This window comes from Typha latifolia, chromosome 4, assembly GCF_019914945.1.
Source record: "Typha latifolia isolate L0001 chromosome 4, TyphaL0001v2, whole genome shotgun sequence".
In the NCBI taxonomy this organism is placed as follows: domain Eukaryota; kingdom Viridiplantae; phylum Streptophyta; class Magnoliopsida; order Poales; family Typhaceae; genus Typha; species Typha latifolia.
In genome coordinates this window covers 11,760,335-11,773,536 of record NC_133089.1, presented here as the reverse complement: position 1 = coordinate 11,773,536, position 13,202 = coordinate 11,760,335, and the positions used below count along the sequence as shown (strand labels likewise).

The 13,202-nt window shown below is 34.9% G+C and overlaps 1 protein-coding gene across 2 annotated transcripts; it reads right to left on the bottom strand.

Moving 5' to 3' along the window:
- Positions 1-1,983: 1,983 nt before the first annotated feature.
- Positions 1,984-12,097, bottom strand: LOC140786758 (biotin carboxylase 2, chloroplastic-like). Of its 2 annotated transcripts, none has more exons than XM_073135390.1 (17): positions 11,926-12,097; positions 11,728-11,791; positions 10,873-11,207; positions 10,572-10,713; positions 9,240-9,338; positions 9,050-9,106; positions 8,243-8,314; positions 7,157-7,246; positions 6,119-6,178; positions 4,942-5,127; positions 4,759-4,851; positions 4,602-4,683; positions 4,054-4,160; positions 3,798-3,873; positions 3,227-3,273; positions 3,086-3,148; positions 1,984-2,246 (listed from the first exon to the last, which is right to left on the bottom strand). In XM_073135390.1, exons 2-17 carry the CDS (start codon positions 11,767-11,769, stop codon positions 2,190-2,192), a joined length of 1,608 nt encoding a protein of 535 aa, XP_072991491.1. In that variant the 5' UTR covers positions 11,770-11,791; positions 11,926-12,097; the 3' UTR covers positions 1,984-2,189. The 2 variants fall into 2 exon arrangements, with proteins under 2 accessions (XP_072991491.1, XP_072991492.1); XM_073135391.1 differs by having other exon boundaries at positions 11,728-11,784; positions 11,926-12,079.
- Positions 12,098-13,202: the final 1,105 nt, after the last annotated feature.

Below are 13,202 nucleotides of genomic sequence, written 5' to 3'. Positions count from 1 at the left end.
TATATAGCTATGTAGTATGTCGCAATGCAGATATATAGCTACGTAATGTGTGACAGTGAAGACATATAGCTATGCAGTGTTTGTGTGTGGCAATGCAAGCTTATATTCTTTGTATTGTGTTGTAGTATAAATATCATAGTATATTTATATGACATGACTATTTTTCAAAAAAAAAAAAGAGAGAGGAGAGAGAAGGAATATCAACGGATGTGATATGTAATATACAAACAATATAGTAATTATCGATTATTATTAAATTATTAATTTTTTAAGTTGTATAGAATAAAATAAATAAAAATGATGAATTAGTATACTAGAAAAAAACTAAGTTATTGTTTAGTTACTACATAAAATAAGGAGACTTATTCTAAACTAAAGCTATTCATATTCCACAAGTGAACATGAGCCGAGGTGAGGTATTTAAAACATAAATAGGTTAAAAACCCCAACAGTATCTACCAGATATTTTGGCACCCCCATTTGACTTGCTACTATCAGACAGCATTGGATGGAATGAGATTGCCCGAGTTCTATTAGCTACTCCATTACTAGTTTTAGACTGCACCCATTCGTCATATTGAAATATTAATTTACTCTCTTCTTGCATCATGCCATTCATCTCAATCTCATACGATGCAAGTGTTTTACCTGCATAAATTACACGATTTAGCTACATTCTTTCTCACGTTATGATTTGGTTTCTTCTTATACGAGTTCATCTATCTTGAAAGGTGAAGAAGAGAGGAAGGAGGGGCGAGGAGGAAAGAGGGAGGGAGCGAGGAGTGAGGAAGGAAGAAGAAACTGCTCATGAACTGAACACGAGTCTATTAGGTGATGATGTTTGAGTTTTTGATTATTTTAGATCTTCCAAAATTTTATTTTAATCACGTCTCCAATTTATCTGAGTGAGTCAAACAACTTATATAAAAATTTAAAAATAGTTAAACAAATTACTTAGCATGAGAAATTTTTGATTCAGTCCAGCTATTTGTATTTAAAAATCATTAAACCGAAAAACAATTTTATATAAAATACATTTATTGCACTAAGTAAATTTTTTAGCAGTTTTTATATTTCGATATAAGTAACTGAATCTCGAGTTTTTGACGAAACTAGCTATGTTCCAAATTTTTTTTTATCAAAATAGACTACTCTCAACCTTATTTATTTACTTAATGAGATCTAATTTATTGTAGCCCTAATAACTGATAATATTTTTTTCTTAAACAAAAACGCTAATTAATTTAGCATTTTACGTGTATAAATCTCTTTAATTTAATCTTTCAACCGTGCCAATCAAAAATGCTGAACTAATCAGCATTTTTATTGTGGCTATAATGAATTAGACCCTATTTAGTAAATAAGTTTAAGACTAATCCATTTTGATAAAAAAAAAAATTTAAATGGGTCTAGTTTGGTCAAAAACTCCTGAATCTCTATCCAGTCAGTTTCCTATTCACTTAGTCTTATGTTTAAGATTTGAAGTGTACTAGATGTATAAAAAGATATTTGGGAGGACTAGTTTGGTTAAAAACTCCCTAATGTTTACATAGTGGCTTAAGAAGTATTGAGAAAATAAAAGGTATTTTTTCACACTGAAAACTACATGACCTTTTTCTTGTCAAAGAAAAGCATCCAAGAGGCAGCAATAAATTAGGAATCTCAACAGGCTACTACAACTGATAGACCAGTCACCTAAGACAAGGACTAAACACCTTTTCTTAGAAAAAGCAAGGACTAAACATCCCAGTAAGTCTTAGCTACACTACCAAGTGGTCCACTATAGATAATAAGCAAAGGAAAAGTGTCAGTTGAACTTAAATTGAGGTTACCAGACTTGAAACAGGAATGACAATGACCCACAACTAACTTCGACAAACAACCACATTCACTTTCTGCTATTAGAGTCTGTAAGATTTTTTCGGATCTTAGATTCACGTTTGAAAAGAATGGAATCTAAATTTAGCAAATAAAAGCAATAGCTTGGCAGTTAAAGAATTATAACCATTTAATAGATCTTTGCAGATTCTTCACTACTTCAACAAATTGAAGATGAACTCCTTGAGAAATTGACAGCACAGCTAGGACATAGGTTATTTTTGTATCAAAATCTTCCACTATATTGTTGGAGATCAAAAGGCAGCAAACCCCAGCACAAAAGATTCATTCAGGCAGCATGTAACACTGCATTAGATGCTGATGCCCATGAGCTCTTTGTCCGAAGTAGATAGTATTAGCTTTTGAGGCTACATGGCAAAGAAACTTGTTTCAATTTTCCTAGAATTGAGATACAAGATTCTTTTTGCAGAATGAAGAATAAATGCTTAATTAATGACACCAAAGATGGACAGTGATGAGTAAGTATCATTCTTTTAACACTTTTTTCATAATGACTACATGAAGAAAGGACTTGTATCAGTATTAGAGATTTTGTAGCTTTCTTGCCAATTTCCCCCTAAAAGTGCTAACTATACATGGATCAATCTTCTCTAAGATGACAAGCCCTACAAAGTTAGTTAGGACTTGTGATATGGGGTAGTGAAATGCTTCATTGCATAAAATGTGACAACGTAAGAGAGTCAAGCCCATTAGTTATGGAAGGCCTAATGTTATAGCTATAAACCAACTGTAGTTATATGTAATCTGTGCTTAAGTCTTACGTATTTAAATGAAATCCATGACCTGAAGAAACGATGAACTAAGTGCCACTAAAGGTTGTCTAAAGATAAGCTTTGCAATTAAAAGCTTTACTGAGTGGTGTAACTATGCTACAATTTCAAAAGTATAGGAACGACTGATGTTCCAGACATGTAGCCCATGCTTACAAAAAGGGCGTCCAAGTGTACGATGCTCCTGCTTACCCCAGGTTCAGGGAAGGAAGACATATATTGCCTAAACTTCATTTCTGAAGAGACTACTTCCAAGACTTAACCCATGATCTCTTAGATGCAAGAGACAAGCATTACGATTACAGCAAGCGATGCCCTCTTAGAGCATGCTTGTAATTTTCAGAAAAGTAAGTACATCAAATATATGTGCAAAGAGAAGATTTTCCAAAGTGGGATATATAACAGTAAATACTGACCGCAGCCAAATCCTTCTCATGCTTAGGTATGAAAGCAGTGTCTACTTTGCCATTTCTGAAGTCCTGAAATCCATAAAAGCACATAAAAGATGAGCATACGAAGTTTAGATTTCTCAACCATGAGATTCTCGAGTCTCCTACCTCAACATCGAGAATTAACTTATGATAGTCAATGGTTGTAGGAATTCCTGTAAAAGAAAATGATTGATGAGTTAATGTGAAGTAAAAATAGAAGGAAATGTAACATTCCATCATAATTTATCATAATTATTTTAGATGGCATAGGCAAGACAAGCCTAAAACCATTATTTCAATCTGTAGGGTTTCAGTGAATGCCCAATATGCTGATAAGCCTAAATCCATTATTTTAAATTTTAATAAATAGTTCTTCCCTCTACCACCAAAGATAAACTATACCAATGAAGAAATGACGAAAAACAATCAAGGAAATAAATTCAATTATTTAAAAGAATTATACAGAAAATTCTTAGAGCATTTATACTACATGGAAGCAGTTGGCGGATGCCCAAAATACAGGAAAGACACTAAGCTAGAGTATGAAGCCTTAATGCTCAAAGTCAAAGATAGCCCTTTCATCTTGACTAAGATTAACTGTGGGCCTATATGGAAAAGCCATGTAGAAGTTCTCTTCCACTTGAGGATGGAGATGTCTTCTTATTTGAGTCCAAAAATTCATTGAAAGCCAACAAACCTGTGATTATAGTGTCATCAAGAGCTCTTTTCATTCTTTCTATTGCTTTCTCCCTGGTTGGTGCCCAAACAATGAGCTACATGACAGAATAAAAAGAACATATAATTTAGAATGAGAGATCCAGTTATGACTTATGAGAACTAATCAAATAAAAGATACTTGTTGTGAGATATTAGATTTGAACTCATGTAGTGAAAAATTGACAGCCCGTTTCAGCTAAAACTTATAGATTAGCAACAGAAACAGAATTGTTCACCTTTCCGAGAAGGGAATCATAACTCGGGGGAACCACATAGCCGGGATAAACATGGCTATCCATTCTTACAAATGGCCCTCCAGATGGCAAGTATGAAGTAATCTTCCCTGCAATTTGAAGATGACAATAAGCGTAAAATACAGAAAGACAACATAGATGGATATTCATCAATAATCGTCAGCATCATATGATAGTTAATCTATAAATGCACTAAATAGTATAGAAAAAAAAAAAGACTTGCTCGAGGAAGAATGAAACAACAAAAGATAGTATAACTCTATACGTAATCAATCTGATTAACAGAAGATATTAAGAAAAAGAACATGATAAGACATTCTCGATCATTACTATGACTATAGTCCATCTGAAACTCGAGAACAAGGTAATGTAACATAGTAACTATATAGACCACATAATTCAGAGAATGAACAGAAGGAAAATAATAATAATGCAAAAGCTAAACCGAAGTACAATTTTAAGTATCAGCCAAAGTACTGTGGACTACCATTAAGTTACTCATAAATCAACAAGAAAAGAGGGAGATGTACCAGGCCCTGGACGAAATCCTTTAAAGGCATCTTCTGCATTGATGCGGCACTCAATTGAATGTCCCCTCAAAACAATATCCTCCTGTAGTTGGCAGATATAAATCATCAACTAGTAAATTTATAACTGGAGCAAAAATTGACAAGACAGTTTATTTACCTGCTTGTATGTCAATCTCTCTCCGAGAGCCACACGTAATTGTTCCTCAATCAAATCAGTTGAAGAGATCATTTCAGTTACAGGGTGCTCTACCTGGTTTTGCATAAATAAATGAAATTTTTACACAAAATTATTTAGGAACTTATACTGTGGAAAGAGCAAATGCATGCATAGCACTGGTACCTGAATCCTGGTGTTCATTTCCATGAAGTAGAATGAACCTCGTTCATCCAATAGAAATTCCACGGTTCCAACACCAATATAACCTATAGATGCAGCTGCTGCAACAGCTGCATCACCCATAGCTTTGCGAAGTTCTGGGGTTAAGGCAGGAGAGGGAGCTTCTTCTAGGAGCTTCTGGTTCCTTCTCTGCCGAAAGATAGTGGATAATTAGTACATAAATAACTACATATTCTGTGAAAAGAGATGTTATAGTGGGTGATGAGTGATGACTATTGACGCCTATTTAAATGTGGTCGGAAAAGGATCGCGAAGACTCAAGTAGATATCTCCATTCTTCAATGCTCTATATGGAATCAGAAAGTGAACTTTAATGCACAAGTGTGTTAAAATGTTGATGTTAAAGCTCTTGCAGTGTTTTTATTGTTAGCCACAGATTTGCATTATATATACCTCTCCGAACACCTTCTAATGACTGTTTATTTTCTATGTGGCATGTTCTATTCTCTTGCAATCAATACCTTAGCTTTTATTAACCACAAGATGTCATAAAATTAAAAGAAACAAAGATTTTGAAAATGAATCGGAAAGGCATAACAAAACAAGTACTTTATTAGTGGAATCAACTAAGTGAAACTAATCTAGTTGTTAATGTAGACTAAGAAAAAGGAAAGGAAGTTCAAAACTGCTATTTAATATGAAAGATTAAAAAAATACTAACAGAATGGAAAAAGTATATTATTTTCCTTTGAATACTTGTTGTGGTCTTATAGTTTGTTAAATAGCTAGTTGACCTAAAAGCTTAGATTGTTAGGTAATAAGTCAACAATATATATGATGTCTTTAACATGCCCCCTCACGTGCGATCTCTAATACCACACATGGACGAATGATAGAGAACAAGATGTGCAGCCCACTACATTGCATGAGAATAGGCACTAAAAAAATAGGGAAAAAAAAAGCTAACCAAGTTTGAACCCATGACTTCCAAAAGAATTGGCTTTGTTACCATGTTAAATAATCAGATAACCACAAACTTAATCTATTAATTAATGGACCAACAATATATACCGTGCCTTTAAGACAATTTAAATCAGTTTACTCAGATCAAAATGCAAGAACTTTTGATTACCTGATTTAAGAAGAATTAGAGCAATTGAAAAAGAAAACTTCAAACTACCTGAATGCTACAATCACGCTCCCCAAAGTGAACAACATTTCCATACTTGTCCGCAAGAACCTGTTGTGTCCAATCAAGACTATTATGTGAGATTGGATCTGAAACAGGCATGCAGCCAGCAAATAAATGAAGAACCTGTTCTCATTCACCGGACTAATTCTGAGAACTTCGTACGTAAGAGCATATAGTAGTAATATACAACATGTAGCTCTTTTGAGCAAGAAACAATAAAAACTGGTAAAAAACTAAAAATATGACCTGCCTTTTAGAAAAAAAAATACAAATGACACCCTACATGTTGACTATATAAATAAAGTTCTCTTTTTACTATTTATAAATAAACCTCCTATTTGCTTAAAAATACCAAGCAACACCTTGAGTTAAATTTAATTTAATAAGTACCTGATGAAATGGAACAAAAAGTAATATATTTTTGTCTATTCAAATGATATTTTTATATTTCCTAAATTATTCCTCACTCTTCTAATATGACTTTTAAGATAAAACAACAGTAGTTTTCGATCCATTGATCTTGTGAGATTCAGTTTTGGATGTGATTTTAGTGTTTTTAGAAGCTTGATTAATTCTATGATAAAAAGAAAATCAGTATTTTGGTTTGTTTCCAAGCTCTTTTGGAGGTTTAATTTAGTTATATAATTAAGTTTACCTGAGGTCGAGTAAAAGTATATCTTTCTATCAAACAATAGGGTGTGGCTTGGTATGTGTTAGAAAATAGAAGGCTCAAGAGACTTTATTTGTAATATATTCAAAATGTAGGGTGTTGTTTATAATTTTGTCTTAGAAAGAAAAGGAAAACAATAAAAGGTTCAAACATATCCTCTAGTCACTTATATCAATTTGATTGATGAAGATTAAAAGAAAATCAGAAGCACCTGAATTAGCCAAAATATAGACTTGTTTCTCTAATCATGAAATTTTTTAAGCATAACTAGCTCAAGAACATAAAAAGACACATTTTGAATACAATGCAGATAATGAAATACTAGCTTTTCCCACATTACAAATTTAAAAGTTTACCTGAAACTCAATATGCCTAGGATTCTTGATGTACTTCTCTAAATAAACTCCATCATTACCAAATGCAGCTGCTGCCTCACTCTTGGCTTGCTACACATATCAGCAGTTTTTATTTAGAACAGAACAGCGAGAGGGACCACATTCCAAAAGTAATCTGTTAGGATGGAAAGATCAAAAACTTTTTCATCAATTCTCACATCTACATTTAGTAGTCCCATTATTTTGTTAAATTCAAAAGATGACATAGCGAACCATTTGCCATATAATAGTACCTGCTTAGGCAGTTTTACTTCATTGCAGCATAGAGCACCTCGTAATATTTTGGAAAACACTATCCTTTAAGGTCAGACATAGAAGTTTTGATGCATGCACTTATCGGCATATAGAACAAACTGACAATTAGTGCAACAAAAAATGGTGAGAGGCTGAGAGAAAAATGTGGAAGGCACCACAAGGGATGTACGGATAAAGCTGCATCAAATGGCAAAAAAGAAAGTAATAACTCAACTACTATATTGAGTAGTTGTGGAGGATCGACAAGATGAAATATATGACTGTATAAATTAGTGTTGATCTTTGATCAAGCATATTAAAGATGATGATTGAAGCATCTAAGCACATGCTATGCACACAGGTGCTTTTGAGTTCTGAACCTAGCTACAACAGCAAGAAGAGGGGAAAACATCACTCCTATATTACCATAGCTAACCATTTAATCTGAGAGCAGGCCATTCTCCCTAGTCAAACCTTGACACAAGTACAAGGATCCACATACCAATGTGAAATATATATTACAATATCATCCTCCAGCACTCAATGTCACTTTGGCAAGCTCACAAATAGAAAAACAAGATAGAATGAACCTGGATGACTACTGGTAATTCTTTTTCTTGTTCTTTTTCATTTGGGCAGATTTTATCATTGTCACCTATAAAGCAAGACAGGTGACATCTAATTCCTAACAAGCATTTCAAAACGGAGACTAACTATGGTAGAAAATTGAGAAGGTTACTAAAGGAAGGTAACAAACTCAGCTGTTAGCAGATAAAAACAGTCATGAAATTTTGCACACAGCATAACACATACCTGAAGCAACTTTACGAATTCATCTGGTTCATTAGCTAGACGCATTCCACGGCCTCCACCGCCAGCAGTTGCCTACAGTGCAATAAAGAAAATCAGGAGGCATTGAAAATGTTTATCTCAAGACAGAACATGTCAGTTCCATCACCAGTTAGCAAGAAAAATTCCTGCTCAAAGGGCCATCTGAGAGTGCTTTATACAAACCAATACAAAAATTATCCAGTGCACAAAGAAGTTTGCATACTAAGTAAACAACAACTGTCACCTAAGGAGCTTGGCAGGAACAAAAATGTGAGTAGCCATAAGATTTTTCCTTTTCGCTGACGATAGAAACACTAAAATAGGTACCAGTCATAGATCCTAGACTTCATCCATATAAAAATATGAAAATACTCGTATTCCCATCAAACACAAAGGTCAAAACTCATCTTTTCCATTAAAGCAAAAAAAAAAAACCATGTCAAAGTACTCAATTATCAGAATATATACGGAAAAGCAACATGTTTGAATGTTTAGTGGATTCACTGGGTGAACGAGAATAAATGTGCAATACAGGATGAGACTACTAAGATAAATAATAGAGAAAATTGTATTACTTTTAAAATCATTCTTCCAATGGAATAAAGAATCAAAGACCAAAAGTTAATATAATTTATAAACTAAAGATCCTTTCATCCTCTGTTTAAAATTTCATCTTCTTAATATGTTATTAGTTCATTTCATATATGGCAACCATATCCTTTGACTAGAAATGAATGTGAATGACTCATGACTAAAAGTTGCCACCAAGTACTATGAAAAGGAAGATACCTTAATCATCACTGGAAAACCAATCTCATGAGCAAGTTTGATAGCCTCCTCCGTAGACTGCAAATTCCGGCTAGTGATTAGAACATTAAACCAAGAAAATACTATAAGGAGATCACTATTCTAAGTCATGATGTCCTTGAGATCTTATAGAAAATTCACATTTGCATAGGTTGTCGTTCACTCATTCTACCTGCAACAATCCATCACTTCCAGGTACAGTTGGAACACCAGCTTGTTTCATTGTTTCTCTTGCTGTAGATTTGTCACCCATAACCCGAATACTATCAGGCTGCATAGCATGAAGAGTAGCAATGAATCCCATGTTCCTGTCTTAAGCAAAAAGAATTGATCTTTACTCAAGTAAAGGAAAGACTCATAGGCTAGAGAAGAAAAAAATCAAATTGATTTGCACTGGAGTGGAAGACATTGTACTCTAATCTCCTAGTGCATGAGGCTCTTGCCAATGAAGGTGTAGGGACAGTGAGGATTGAGATTTATGCGAATATACACATTTATGGGCAACTTTCCCATTAATCAAACCCTCGACAAAGGACTGCAAGAGTAAGCCTTTCCATCACACTAAGTGATGCAACAAATATCTTATTTTATTAATTTATTTATGCAATCATGTATATATATACATGTATATACATTTACATACATATATATATGTATTTATATATTACAGGTGTCTTAGTGCATGATGCTCCCGGCAAAGCAAAATCTAGGGACTAGGGAGGGAAGAGGAAGTTGTACACCTCACCCTGATCATTGGAGAGGCTATTTTAAAAATTAATGGAGAACATGCAATGTTGTAGACATAGGCATGTATCATAAGATCAGATCATAGAATTCCCTATACATCAGAAGCAATTCAGGCAAACGATACGAAGCAAATAAAGATTCTCAATCAAGATGCCTTATACTCTTATATGAAGGAGAAGGTATATTTCACCAAATATGTCAATTGCTAGTCATCTATGATTAATCCACTAATCAGTAATCACAGCATTTTGCAGTTCCAAAAGGTAGTCTAATAAGTCACAACTCTAATATAACAGTATATAATAGAATAGCTCCAAAAGGGAAATCAGAAATCTTGTAGAAATGTTCCTCTCAGCACTTATATTTTGTATGCAAATAAATAATAACCTGGAGTAACATGCTCGTAGGCAAGAAACACTTGTGAATTTCAAAAGAAGGATATCGTCAGTGACCCAACTGCACAAAGATGATGGATGCAATAACATACACACTAAATCATTGAATGAATTGCCATTGTAGAAAGATGTGTAATCAAACTAAAATATTAATGTACCATATACCAATAGTAACAATGGATGCCACGTTTACTGGCTCAGAACAATCCTTAAAATATAGGCCAAGATTCATGCATTGCCAAAACAATTGTCCATTTTAAGTGTCTTCGCCAATACAGAGAAGCAAAGAGTGGTTAATGTAAATTTTCATCAAGTGAATCACTTCTACGCAACAAGTATCTACAGAGACGAGGGTAACTTACATTTGGCCCAATAAAGTTGATCCCATGCTCTTTGCATATATCAACAAAGCCAGCATTTTCAGCTAGGAAACCATACCCAGGATGCAACATGGTACATCCACGACTAATAGCAGCAGATAAAACATTAGGAATGAATAGATACCTGTGAAGCAAGAAGACGATAAGATTCCAATGGAACTATTTTGTATATTCGCACATTAATATGAAAATGCAATACTTAAACCAGTGAAATCATTAAAACATTGCGAGAAGATTTTCATATTACTACATTAGGCTAGCAGAAATGGAAGGCACCACTTACGATTGACTGCTCGGTGCTTCACCAATGCAAACAGCCTCATCTGCAAGCCGTACATGAAGAGCATCCTGATCTATTGTGGAATACACTGCGACACATGGTATGCCCATCTCATGTGCAGTTCGAATTATGCGGACCGCGATTTCACCTCTATTTGCCACAAGAATCTTCTCATCCCGGCATGTCGAACTAAGAGCTCCTCCAGTTTTCCTTGAACCCCTAATTGGGCGGGCAGCTCCTTGCCGATAAAGGCTTATCTTGCGGAAGTTTGGTGTATTTCTTACCACGAGACTACACTGTGAGCTCCTGATTCCCCTAGCAGGTCCAACAAATAATCCCTTTTGGCAGAAATATCATGAATTAATGTCAACATCATATCAGATATAAAAATTTAATCAAATAATCTGTCCTAGGAAACAACACATTAATCCATAAAGATAACTATCACAGAAAAGTGAACCTTCGAATAAACTATATAGCAACAAGTTTGTAAATTATGAAGAATGTATAATATTTCATATCCAGAAGGAACACTATGCTCTTCTCCTAAATGCATGGAAAAGTCCACCTGAGTGGCGGACAACTATTACCTCACGCACCTGAGAGTATTATGCTTTCAAAACTGTCAGAATATCAAGAATAACTACAAAGAAGATTAAACTTATGGACAACCCTGAATAAATTTGAAAATAAGATACTAAAGTAAATAAATTCTACACTATATGAACTCTTAAGATCAGAAAGTCTAGACATCCATATCACAGAGCCCCCAAGAAAATACTTAGTTATTTGCATAACGAGTACAAATTCTCACATTTTGCAGTTTGGGCTCAAACCTAAGCAATGGCAGTGACTTACAGGCGGTGAGCAGACGGACTTGCAGCCGATCATCGAGTCCATACTCAAACGAAAAGCCTGAAACCTTGAAATTGCAGAAAACCAAGAAATACCCACTTCAATTCTACTGAACAAAACCTAGAAAAATATCTACTTCTTTTTTCCCAACAAAAGAGTGAGATGACAGCAGAAATTCACGGATTTAAAGCAATAAATCACCTGCTAAAATATCTCGAGGAGGTAATAAATTCGAAGATATTGATAGGAGGAGAAAGAATGAAATGTGCAAAGAGTGGGGGAGTTGCGAATAGTAATAAGAAGAATTAAGATCGATGGAATCGAGGATGGTGTGAGCGTTGGAAGCTCCGCATTTTTTAGTGCTCTTTCTCAATGGATTATTTATCGAGTCATTTTATCCGAACCCGTTATTACATCTCATCGGGGACACGGGATGTCATATTGGGATCCGACCCGAATCCTTTAAGAGGATTATGCAATAGGTAATTATATGATGGGCTGGTCTAAGCCCAGTGTTTGCCGGCCCACCCACAAGTAAGTCGAGTCGAGTCGAGCTAAGTTAGAATAGTCTAGCTCTTTACTACCCGTTGATCCGTGTGAAAGTAGGCTAGCCATCGAACTGAGCTTAATGACCGAATAGTCTTTCTCATTGTCTCTCATCATTGTCTTCCTCATCTCATCCCCACTTCCTCTTCTTCGATTCCCCTCGATGTTGTTCCACCACAATGTCAACTTGGTGAGCCTCGTCTCTTTGTCTCCGAACTCCCATCCTCCTCCCTCCCCTTGCTAGGCTGGGTGGGCCATCACTAAACTTTATCTCCTCCACCTCCTTCCTCTCCCACTGTAACGCCTCCGCCCGGCACGAGCACGTGCACGCCCACGCGCCCACACGACACGCGCGACGCACGCGACAGGTCGAGCGGGGCCTGTCACGCACAAATATTCCTATGCACATAAAATTATGACATCATCAAATAAAACCTGCTAACCTATCCATGATCATATAATCTATCACGAAATAAATTATACTAATAACCAAATAAATCTGTTAATATAAGAATATCTAAGTCCATAATAATATACACTAGACCACTACATAATCTGGCAGGACCCACATAGGCCACAACAAACCATCAAGATACAACTAAAACAAATAATAAAAGAGTACACTATGATTCGACCTATATTATACAAATCATCGTCTAATATAAAATAGTATAAAGAGTACACTATGATTCGACATGTATTATACAAATCATCGTCTAATAAAAAATAGTATAAATATTAAATACTCGTACAACTCAATTTCTATATAAACTATCATCTATACAATCTCCATCTATAGCTCACATCATCATCGCTCTAAAATATCTTCTTAAGATATCTCAAGTCGCTATCACGTACCACATATCTGAGAGGGTTAGAAAAAAAAATAAAGAGAGAATCATAAGCTAAAGGCTCAGTGAATAGATCTTACC